We start from the raw sequence: 12,418 nt of genomic DNA, 5'->3' as shown, positions 1-12,418 counted from the left end.
GCTGGTAGGGGGTGTATAAAACCATGGAGTTACGGAAGAGAAAAAAGAGTAGTTCGATTGAGATTTATCCAAAGGATTTAAAATGTGATTTACCTGTGGGCCAGTTCCTGGTTTCAAGTGAAAACCAAAAACCAGTTCCAGGTTCACTATTTTTTCCTCGTTTTCTTCAGGTTCACCTCCTGAGTCCTAAAACAGGAAACCAAGCACCAATTATTCTAGATGTTGTTTTTACTTCTCATGTAAAGAAGATGATATCTTGGCACTAGTTTTTTTTTTTTTCTATTCTAATCTATTAACTTTTGGTTATTTTGGATTAAGCTACAAATTCTAATTACATCAACCAACAGAAATGACATATTATGCCTTTCAGGACTTTGCCAAATGATTTATTTCATGCAGTTCAAATTGAATGTCACTGTCTTACATTTATCACAGTGCATCTTGCATTGTGCAATTTTACCCTAGAAATGCACTTAGCACCTCGAGATGCATTGTGAGATTTCAACTTTAGAGGTTCACAATACCCAGGGCATTTACAAGCTATTCCCAAAGAGGGATTACGCAGTGGATGGAGGATGCAAATGTGGATGGAGGATGAAGCAGAGGAACAAAACGAGTCTTTGAGGGCTTAGAGATGAAAAACTATAGCTGTTAGTGAATAAGTAAAGTTCTGTGTATGAATTGCAAGTATTTGCTGATTTTAAACAAAGTATGCCATATTCCTTTAAACTAGATGCAAAATGTTAAGTATACTAATATGTTATTCAAATAGTAAACCTCCCATCCCCTATGAAAGTTGATGATCAAGCGCTCCAGGGTATGAATTCTCTCAGTGACTTACATGTTGAAAAGTATCCAGGGTCAGGTGGGAGGCCACAGGACCTCACCTACAATGTTGGCACTTACAACTCCTAGCCACTAAAGTAAGGTGTGTTGTTCTTATCATGAACGAATTGTTAATATTTCAACTTGTGGGGAACAAGGGTGTTCAATTTATACACATCCCTTGCTTCAAAGGGCCTTTTGTTAGACAGATATGATGAAATTTCACTTCAAACAACCATTACCGACATTGGCAAATTTAGGTGTGGATGCAGCAGGTGCATGTGTCAATAAAGGTAGCATTAGTGTCGGTAAGAAAAACCTTACTTACCTTAATTAGTGGTGGGAAGTGAAACAAATTTATGTAATCATGGGTTAATTTCTCAATGGCTGACTGTAAAAAAAATCATATGACTTTATTAATGATCCAATAATACCAAGAGAAGATTAAAATCATTGGGTACAAACAAAAACATTCCTTATTTACCTAGTTCATAAAATATCTTGGGGGCATTTATATCCAACGTCTATTTAGAATAAATCTCATTGTCCAAAGCAGTGTAGGTGGTTTGTAATTATTTAAAGGACCAGAAATTTTTAAAAATTATTTTTTATTTTGGAGACCAGGTCTCATTCTGTCGTGCAGGCTGGAGTGCAGTAATGCTATCATAACTCACCACAGCCTTGAACTCCTGAGCTCAAGAGATTCTTCCATCTCAGCCTCCCAAGTGGCTGGGACTCAGGCACACACCACCACACCCAGCTAATTTATTTTATTTTTTGTAGAGATGGGGTCTTACTCTGTTGCCCAGGCTGGTCTTGAAATCTTGGCCTCCTGCCTTGGCCTCTCAAAGTGCTCGGATTACAGGGATGAGGCCAAGAAAGAAGACATTTTAAAGATGTTGAACCTCAGACTAAGCAATAAATAAAACAATTTTTCAAACGCCGGCAGAGTATAGTACTGAGAAGTGGATGTTCTATTGTACAGAATGCAGGTGCCACTCTGAATAACAGTGAGCAAAGCAGCACAGCACATAACACCAGACTTTCAGGAAGGCTAGAATCTCACTAAAAGGTTGATTGCATTATAAGAACATTTCTTTGGATATGTGTCCAACATCCCCTCTGCCAATGAAACACAAATCTGAAAGGAAAGGAAGACAATTTAAATGATGATTTTTTGGATACTCAGCAGGCACAGTTCAGATTTTCTAAGAACTGATTGCAGAGAGAGTAAAAAAGTACCAACCTGAGAAAATTAGATGCATTTTATTTTAAAGCAAAATAAAAACTGTTGACAGCTGACAATGTAATGAACACTTATTGGGTGTTCAGTCCTACTTCTTACACTCTACTCCTCCACACGAGGGCTTGCAGGCTCAGAGAAGAAGGGAGCCATGGTCAGGCTTAAAGGGAGGGACAAACACAAAGGAAAAGAATGGGTGGGGGCCGCGTGCGGTGGCTCACATCTGTAATCTCAGCACTTTGGGATGCTGAGGTGGGCGGATCATGAGGTCAGAAGTTCGAGACTAGCCTGACCAACATGGTGAAGCCCTGTCTCTACTAAAAATACAAAAATTAGCCAGGTGTGGTGTAGCCTGCGCCTATAATTCCAGCTACTCAGGAGGCTGAGGCAGGAGAATCGCTTGAATCCGGGAGGCGGAGGTTGCAGTGAGCCAAGATCGCACCATTGCACTTCAGCCTGGGCGGCACAGTGAGACTCCAGCTCAAAAAAAAAAAAAAAAAAAAGGTGGATATACTGCTCCACTGTCCAGTTTGATCACCTACCATTTAAGGACTGAGACTCTTGGAGAAAGTACACAACAATTGTGCCTTCCTCAGTGAAAGCGCAAAGAATAAAGGATACATTCTTACCATCAGGCTGTGTGTGAGAAACACTTCTGACAAGGACCAGGAGGACTCCTCCAGTGTGGAGCTACTCATCCCCAAAGGCCCAGCTTGGAGCATTACTTATCTTAATTGAGTCTATGCAGGGCCCTCCTAGAGTAAGTGCACATGACCCTTTCCCTTTATCTTTCCCTCTCATATAAACTTGTTGGAAATCCCCATGCTCTGGCTGAGTTTAGTGGTCACCTGTTGGCTGAGCCCCCACTGGGTAGCCATTCTTACATACAGCCCCAGCCTTGGCAGTAAGGGGGAGGGGTCCGCATTCCACACTTTGGAGACTGCCCCTCTGTGAATGACTGTCTTTAGAATGACTGAGTGCAGACTCACTCAGGAGTTTGAGGGCAGTGTTAGGACCCCCAACAGATGCAGGCTACTCCTTCATTTGGAGCTCTGGGCAGACCCTCTGCAGAGGTCATAAAAAGAGGACATTACACTGACTCCACTCTAGTGGGTCAAATAATTTTTTTTTTTTACTTTTAAGTGGCTGCTTCCAACAGGGCTTTTTCTCTCTGCATGTTCCTTGGCTTCTCTGCAAGCTTAGACCCCTGTCCCCTGTCCCTGCCTTTTTTTTTTTTTTTTTTTTTTTTTAGACAGGGTCTCACTCTATTGCCCAGGCTGTAGTGCAGTGGTGCAATCATAGTTCATGGCAGCCTCAACCTCTTGGGCTCAAGCGATCCTCCCACCTCAACCTCCCAGGTAGCTGGGACCACCACAGGCGTGCACCACATGCCTGGCTAATTTTTGCATTTTTTGCAGAGGCAAGGTTTCGCCATGTTGCCCAGCCTGGTCTTGAACTCCTGGTTTCAAGTGAGTTGCCCACCTTGACCTCCCAAAGTGCTGGGATTGCAGGCTTGAGCCACGGTGCCTGGCCCTGAGACCCTTTCGACCACCGATTCTATCTTAAAGCTTTTCCAACATTTGATTTTTGTAACAGCATTCTCTCCTTATTTCCTACTTTGTGGACAGATATTCCTGTCTTCCTCTTCACTTTCCTGGCCACACACATCCTTTCTGCCAAAGACAGAAAGCTTCCTAGCTGGAAGAAGACTACTCTTGGGCAGGGTGTAGAGGTGCCTGTGCTTTCCTTTGCTTTATTATTATTTTTTAATGAGGTCAAATTCACATACCACAAAATTAACCATTTTAAAGTGGGCAATTGAATGGCATTTAGCACATTCACGATGTTGTGCAACCAGTACCTCTATCTAGTTCCAAAACATTTTCATCACCCCCAAAGGGGGCTCTACTCCCATTAGGCAGTCAAGAACCCTTGCCTCCTCCCCCTAGCAGCTGGCAATCACTGATTGCTTTCTGTCTCTCTGGATTCGCCTATTCAGGATGTCTCATACAATATGTGACCTTTGTGTCTGGCTTCTTTCATTTAGCATCATGTTCAAGGCTCATCCATGCTGCCGCACATATCAGTGTGGAGTCCTAATAAGTAAGCAACAACGAGGAGGGGGTCCCAGGTGGGGGATAACAGTTGTTCTGAGAGACGGCTAATCACAGACAATCACAACAACCTGTTCCCAAATACCTCATTCTGCAAGTAACTCCAGCAGCATGACCTTGTCTGCACACCCTATCTGCACGTAGCCCCTCCAGTATGATCCCATAAAACTTCCCTCAAGCCCCTGCCTCTTGGCAGACAGCCCCTTCTCTGCTGTGCTGCCCATTGCACCCTTGCAACGCATCTTCATACTTTCTCTAATAAATCTGCCTTTCTTTACCTACGACTGTCTTGGTAAATTCTTTTACTGCCTGCGACAGCGGCCCCAGCCAGTCTGTCCACAACAATCAATACTTCATTGTGCTTTCCTTCTTGAGCCTGAGAACAGCCCTCTTACCTGTGACATCTTCCCCTTCTCTCCATTCGCATTTTTGCTACACTGCAGTGCTTATTATTCTCCACATTTATACCCTCCTGTTTTTTCAAAACCCAGCCTTGCCTTTTTAATACATTTTAAAACTTCCAGAAGCAAAGTGTAAACATGTCAATTCTCAATACTCCCGACAGCTGGTCAAATTCCAGCTCTTTCCCCCCAGCCTGAAGTTGTAAGCTGTCCAGGATCTGGCCCCACCTTCCTTCCACTTCAGGTGCCATGCGTTCTACTCATCACCCGTGTTCTGCAGACGGAGCTGCTTATGCTACTTAGGTCGGGACTCGTCTTTTCTGTTCCTCCACATTCTCTTCCATTTCTCTTAACTCTTTGTTCTCTCTGTCTAGATTAATGTTCCTTCCTTTCCTGGTCTACATTCCAAAATCTGTCATTCCTCCAAGATCCGGCTCAAGGGCCACCCAGTCTGTGAAGTTTACCCTCTCCATCTCCCACCATGGCCTCTCCCAAGTCCGGGTAATGAATTGGTCCTTTCCTCCCAATTGCCAAGGAGATGCTGTGTGCACGTTTAATCTTTTCTCTGAGATGTAAATTCCTTAACCACAGGTTTCTTTGAATCTTCATAGGCCCAGTCTCACAATTAGTAGACATTCACTGAATTTTTTGAACAATAAACAGTAAGTCTGGACTTCGCTTGCCTAAATGATACCGCTCAGCATGAAAGGGGTACTTAGGTTATCCAGGGCCACCCTTGGAAAGATGTAAATCACTGAGGGCTTCTGGTGAGATATCCCAGCTCACCACCCTTCCTCCAAACTGATCCTTAAGGAATACTGGGCCTTTTCAAAGATGGCAGGTGGGAAGGGGAGGTGGGAGCATCTTATTTGGCATCTGCCAAATAGGACAAGATTTACAAAATTTCTTTTTTGGAGCTCTGAAACATCTCTGTACTGCAGAAAATACTTTTTCCTACTGTGGCCCACCTAAGCCAGCATAGCTTTTAGGATGGACTTGCCCACACCCAGAGGCTGGGATTACATTCTTTGCCAGCCTTTGGGAAATATGCTATGCATGAGTTTTCCTGCCCTTCCTCTAAGAGGGAGAAGACAGCAAGGTCCTCTTTCTGTTGTGGAAGTGGTCTCTGGTGGGTGAGTGCCAAGCTGTTACTGTTACGCAAAGGGTGCTGAGAGTCTGTAAGGATGTTTCTTCCTGGACCTAGGGTCCACAGAATGAAATGAATGGGCTCTCTTTGGGCCTTAATGGAGATTTCTCTAGAAAGGTCAGTGTGGGTAGCTCTGAGGTAGGGACTAGTTGGCATGTTGGTAGAGCCTTTGTGAAGGTGTGGATTTGGACAGGAGGCTGCCTTTTCTAAATTTTCTCCTTTATTCTGTTTCTCTTCTTTCTAACCTATACACACTCGTCCATCTACCCACACCGGAATGGGGGGTGGGTTTGGGGAGCAAACCTGATTTTATTCTAAGATCTCTCTTAAAACAAGATTAGTCACAATGACCACACAGATGCCAGCAATTCTTACTCAGTTTAAGTTGCTAAATTGAAAAAACAAAAACAAACAAAAAACAACCATGACCACGACCACCACAATGAACACAGAGGTTTAGCTTTGAAACTACTTAACAGTTAAGTTTTGGGGGAAATGTTAGAACTTCCTGAGTAAGTGGGGATTAAAACACATACATGGTGGTGTCTGTTCCAGGTCATAATGACAAAAATTACAAATGCCTTTAGGTTACTGCATTGGCTTAGGTTTCCCTTTGGCCATGCAGAAATTCTGGGGTCCTTAGGGATTCCTGATGGATTTTTGTCCTCTCTAGAATTAAACTGAGTCACCTCCTGCTATTCTGGGTGGATGGCTGTTTTCCAGGCACCACACTGCCTTTGTGGTATTTCTTACAGCTGTCATTTACCATTATCGCATAAGCAGTATCTGTTTTCTCCACCAGATTAGAGACTTCCTGAGGGCAGGGGGGTGATATTCAGGTTATCTCCCTGTGACTCCTACTACACCATGTATGCACCTTTTTGCTGTTTGGATTATGAGGAAGGAATAGGGGTGCCTGGGGGCAGCTGCTGATTATCAACTTGTGTAAGCATTTCAGCACAGTAATGACCAGCATAGCACTGTTTCCATCTGCAGCCCCTAACACGTGATCTGCTGCATAGTAGGTGCTCAATAAAGATTTGTTGATGGAGGCCAGGCCTGGTGGCTCACGCCTGTAATCCCAGCACTTTGGGAGGCTGAGGCAGGTGGATCATTTGAGGTCAGGAGTTGGAGACCAGCCAGGAAAACATGGTGAAGCCCCATCTCTACTAAAAATACAAAAATTAGCTGGGTGTGGTGGCACGCTTCTGTAATCCCAGCTACTTGGGAGGCTGAGGCAGGAGAATCGCTTGAACCCAGGAGGCGGAGGGTGCAACGAGCCAAGATTGTGCCTTTGCACTCCAGCCTGGGCAACAGAGCAAGACTCTGCCTCAAAAAAAACCAAACAAACAAAAAAAGGGTTTGCTGATGGAATGTTGTCCCTTTCTCAGGTACCTTGAAGTGAATGATATGCCCCTTGGAGACAATGCCCATGTCTTTCAGGTCTTCTTCCTCCAGCAGCAGCAGCCGCTTCCCTGTAATGTTGTTTTCTTTAAACAAGCTTGCATATACACTCATCTCTGCTGAAGAGTCACCTGAAGGAAGTGATTAGAAAGCAGAATAAAATTAGATGAAATCACATCCAAAACAAAGTTAACTCCATGATTGAAGAAGGTAACTTATTCCACTTGCCTTTTCTGACGAGCTGCTGAACCCAACAATACTGTGAAAGAGAGGACACATACGGTTTTGAAGATTCACACATGGTCAGTGGCCAGTCTTCACAGTAAACATAGAGTTTTCAATAGATCAAAATAACTTTAATTCCTGGCTCAACCACAAAGGTAAAATAGAAGACTTTCTCTTTGTAGTTTTAAAACCTCAAGCTTTCAAATGGGAGATATCCCTCTCTTCGGGGGTCTTGGACAGTTAAAAGACCGTTGGTTTTCCTCCTTCTTTGGGAGATATTTTTAAATCCTTTCAAGAGGGTTCTTACTTATAGTGATTTTTCCATTTATGTGCCAGTGGTCCCCTGGATTGCTGAGGGGCACCAGTTTACTCAGGAATTGTATGAGTTCCAGGGACCACACAGCAGTGGACAGAGCAACAGACAGAAGGAATCTTTTGTTCTAGGCCAGGTCATGAAGTAGCCACGTGGCCCCAGCCAAGTCAAAGTGTGGAGCTTCCTATGTAGAATGAGGAGATTGGACCCAGTGACCCTTAGTCCCTGTATATCACAGGGTCTGGGTTTACTGGTGGCCTCTCACAGTACCTTGGTGAGGAGAGAAGGATGGGAGGCCAGACTCAGTCCCTGTGATTCTCTGGGGAGCCCTCAACTCTGGAATTTTATTTAAGTGGCCTGGAAGCCACTCAGCCTCAGAGCAAAGACTAAAAATAGCTGTTAGAACTCGGTGATTTTTCAAAATTTTCTTTTCAAATGACAGGGGAAACTTTGCAGCTAGGGATAAAGAGATTATATCCAGGCTTGTGAATAAAGGAGACCCTGAGTCCTCTTTCCTTGTTAAGCAAGGCTGGCAGGAAAGTGAGACTCACTGGGGCTCAGTGAATGGGAAAAAATAGTGGCAACTGGTGCCAAGTTTCCTTACCCTACGGAAGCCAAAGAGGTTAGCTAATGTTGAAAGCAGGTGCACTTCAAAAGAATACAAAGGGCAGAGAGGGAAATGCCTGGGCCCAAAACCAGGTTGAGCTAGGTAAACAGATCTTTTGAGGAGTTTCCAGTAGCTAGTCTGCACTTTGTGGCACCTGGTCTGTTCCCTGGGCTGGAGCCCAAACCCACTAAGGCTGGCATTACATCTTTTGTTTTTTTCATTTTCATTTAGTGATACCCTGAGCTTGTTAAATAGACCTGGATAGCATAAGTCCCTGAGTTTTATAGAACTTAAAAAAAATTTTTTTTTTTGAGATGAAGCCTTGCTCTGTTGCCCAGGCTGGAATACAGTGGTGTGATCTCAGCTCACTGCAACCTCCACCTTCCATGTTCAAGCGATTCTCTTGCCTCAGTCTCCCAAGTAGCTGGGATTATAGGCATGTGCTACCACACCTGGCTGATTTTTGTATTTTTAGTAGAGATGGGGTTTCACCATGTTGGCCAGGCTGGTCTCGAACTCCTGACCTCAAGTGATCCTCCTGCCTCAGCCTCCCAAAGTGCTGGGATTACAGGCCACCGTGCCCAACCTAGTCTCTGAGTTTTCACATCAGGAATTTTCATACCTGTTTTGTCACTAAAAAAATAGATATGGTGATGTAACAGACTAAGTTGGATTGTTTCTCAGGGTTTCTATCAAGAATGCAGAGTGCAGGACTTCTTTTGGACTTCAACAGTCTGAGTGCAGCCTCTCAAAAGCACAGGGCTTCTCTGGCTAAAGCTACAGAGAATGTCTGGGCGTGCTTGTGTCTATTCCCACTTGGGAGGCCAGAATAAGGCTGGCAAATATGATGCCTCACTTTCAAACAGGCCTGAGGTGGAAGGAAAGCCAGTTCAGCGGTGTACCAGCCCAGCACTGCCTTGACCAGATCCTCCTCTACCATGGCTCGAGGCCACCCCTGTTCTTGTAAAAAGATTTAAGATCACTTTTTTTTCAAGTATGTTCATTTGTTTTCCCGAGCTGCCACTTTAATTTCCTCATGGGTATTTGTTATTGTATTCTGGAATACTTTCAGAGCAATTTAGGAAGGTAGAACCCACTTAGAAGATTTGCAGAGATACTTGCTTTACTCTTGAGGCTTTATTTTCAATCATTATTGCATTAAAAACAGAAAAAAAGGCCAGGCGCAGTGGCTCACACCTATAATCCCAGCACTTTGGGAGGCCGAGGCGGGCACATCACTTGAGGTCAGGAGTTCGAGACCAGCCTGGCCAACATGGTGAAACGCCATCTCTACTAAAAATACAAAAATTAGCCAGGCATGCTGGTGGGAACCTATAGTCTTAGCTACTCAGGAGGCTGAGGCAGGAGAATCGCTTGAACCTCAGGAGGTGGAGGTTGCAGTGAGCTGAGATCGCACCACTGCACTCCAGCCTGGGAGACAGAGCGAGAAAAGAATTTGTCAACTTCTCCTAGTTAGACTTTCCTAAGGCCCAATCTCTTCCCCTAAAAACTTAGGGAAAAATTTATGAAATACCTGCTCAAGTCAAATAAGGCATGAATACAAAGAGCTTACCACATCGTCTTCTGTCCATGCACCAATCTCAAAGGAAGGCAGCAGCTGCATGGGAAATATGCATGAAATGAAAAAAAAAAAAGTAATATTATCATTGTCTTTTTGGTTCATCCTCTTGTCTCACTCTTTCAGCTCTCAGCTGCTGCTCTGGCTTGGTTCCTCCTGCAGGTTGGGTTGAATGGAAAACAGTTTTCCTGACCTTAAGAGGCAGTTCTCAGTGCTCCAGTAATGTTCACCAATCTCTCAGTAACAATTCATGTACTTTGGGAGCTGTTTCATATTCCTTTGTTGGTACCTGGTTTTTACATCCCACAATCAGGCCTCAGCAGTCAAGGAATTTCTGACATTTTCTCAGAGACCTAGAGTCTTCCTCAGAGTCTCAGCCAACATGAGGACTGTTGGATTATTAATGAAAATTCCAAAGCAACCACTTAGTAACCAGATCATGTATTATGCCTATTCTCAAGGGGGAATTTCTAAGTGTTTAAAGATCTCATTTGCACAATATTTTAAAAACCAAATGTTAGCACCCACGGATGAAGAAGGACATGGGAAATTGGTACGGTCCTAAGAAACCCAGGCTGCAGAGTTGCTCTAACTAAAACAGATTAAAATACCTCCCTGTGAGGTTCACAAGTACAAATGAAGATGCCTCCAGAGGACTTCGGCCTGCACCATTTTCAGAGCCAAAGAACTAATTATGCCCCATGGCCATCTAAATAATAAATGCTTACATAATTTTTAGAAGTCTGTGTGTCCTATAAGTCAAATTAGAGTTTAGTACAGCTATTAGCTTTAAATAGCCTAACTTGCCCCCCAAAAATGAATTGCTTATGAGATAATATGGCAAAACGTCACTCATCTTCTGTTACAAATATTTTCTTGTGAGTGAGTTTCAAAAAAAAGAAGTTGAGTTTGGTGGCTTTTACTGTTAGTATAAAAATCATAGGGTAGGTGAGTTAACCTTTCTAACTTACAGGTATTTTGTACCCACATGCTCAAAATTCTGCTAGGAAAGGCACAGCCCCTGCCTTCAAGGAGCTTTCAATTTAACTGGGGCTAATACAGTTATAAATTATGCCTGGGGGAGTCCAAGGTCACCTGAATCTCGGTTTACTTAATGCCTAACATAGTGCCTGGCATACGGTATCTGGTAAATTTTTGTTGAGTCATTTTAAAGAATGAATAAAATTAAAGGGTGCATTTACTGGAATGCTAAGTTCTCTGGTATAGAGTTCAATGTCTATGGGTATACCATAGACGGATGTATTCACAAAGGGATTCATAAAATAAGATGGGAGAATGGAGGGCAGCACGGCTTGAGCTGGGTCCTGCAGGGCAAGAAGAGAGGTGATTCCGGGTAAAGAGAAGCAACAAGGCAAAACCTGGCATGGCGGGAGAGGGAGGGACAGGAGGGAAGGATGGGAATGGAAGGCAGTGAGTTCATGTTGGAGGAAAAAGGGTAAATGAGGCAGACAGGGTGGGAAGGCAAGCGGAAAAACCCACTAGCTGAAATGGATATGAATGTTTAGGTTTGAGTATTTATAGACAAGTTGTCAGGACATAAAGTACACACTGAAATCGATCCTGTTCTGCGTATACTCTGCTACCTGCATGTGCTTCCCTTCCCTCCAGGGTTGCCCTTGCCTCCTCGGAAACACTTGAGGTGGGTAGGAGTCATCACACACATTCACTTGCTTTAATAATGGGGAAAGGAGAAAGACTTGAGGAACAGAATCTAAAGCTGAACTGGATCAAAGAAAAATAGGTGACAATTTTGTCTCTTCACAGGGCAGCTGGACACAGCTGCAGAATCATGCCATTCCCTTCTCCCATCACAGAAGCAAATGTGAAATACGAAACTTTTTTGGTTCGTTCAAGAAACAACAGTCTGAGTTACAGAAATACTTTCCTGCATCAAGGCTCACCTTTATAGAAATTGAGTTGGGGGGAGGGGATGTGTAGTGTTATTTTTATAAAATTCCTAAATGTTGTACTAAACAAAATTGAGAAAGTATTTTTTTGAATAGAATAGAAGTTGTAAATGAAATAACTAATCACAACCAGAATCTTTGGTTTTAATGTTGAAAGGAGAGGGGGTTGGTTGCACACTGAGGATGGTTCTCCAATACGATGCCTAGGGAAACGCACTGGCTTCAGCTGGACGCTCACTCCAGCAGGATTCTTTGCACAATGCTAGCAAAGATCAGTGAGAGGAAGGCTGGAGCCAGGCACTGCTTCATGACGGTTTGAATTTGGCAAGACAGGGGATAAGAGTTAATGGTCTCCAGCCACAGAGTGGCTTACCATTTCCTTTATGTTTTCTGTACCTTGTTAACATATCAGTGTATCTGCTGTAGGATGAGTTCTAAGCCTTTCTTTCTTTAGGGAATAAAAAAAAAATCCACCCCATGACTGTCCCATCACTTTACAAATTTATTATTTACACTCCCACTGACTTTAGGAGAGAAAAGCTAACACTTGTGTGCATGTGTGTGACAACGATTCCTTCAAAGGATGTTGGGAATCCAATCTAACAGGGATCTTATAGACACAGCAACACATA

The 12,418-nt window shown here is 43.6% G+C and overlaps 1 protein-coding gene across 2 annotated transcripts in view; it reads right to left on the bottom strand.

Moving 5' to 3' along the window:
• Positions 1 to 12,418, bottom strand: part of MAP3K20 (mitogen-activated protein kinase kinase kinase 20) — a 193,358-nt gene that overhangs the window by 27,828 nt on the left and 153,112 nt on the right. For both annotated transcript variants that reach the window (XM_055108786.2, XM_034954519.3), the window contains 5 exons: positions 9,853 to 9,897; positions 7,363 to 7,393; positions 7,126 to 7,265; positions 1,154 to 1,216; positions 94 to 186 (listed from right to left, as the gene is read on the bottom strand). In XM_055108786.2, coding sequence (XP_054964761.1) covers positions 94 to 186; positions 1,154 to 1,216; positions 7,126 to 7,265; positions 7,363 to 7,393; positions 9,853 to 9,897 — 372 coding nt within the window. The remainder of the gene's footprint in view (positions 1 to 93; positions 187 to 1,153; positions 1,217 to 7,125; positions 7,266 to 7,362; positions 7,394 to 9,852; positions 9,898 to 12,418) is intronic.

This window comes from Pan paniscus, chromosome 13 (genome assembly GCF_029289425.2).
Source record: "Pan paniscus chromosome 13, NHGRI_mPanPan1-v2.0_pri, whole genome shotgun sequence".
NCBI classification, from domain to species: domain Eukaryota; kingdom Metazoa; phylum Chordata; class Mammalia; order Primates; family Hominidae; genus Pan; species Pan paniscus.
The sequence above is the reverse complement of the archived record's forward strand: the minus strand, read 5'-3'. Positions and strand labels throughout refer to the sequence as shown.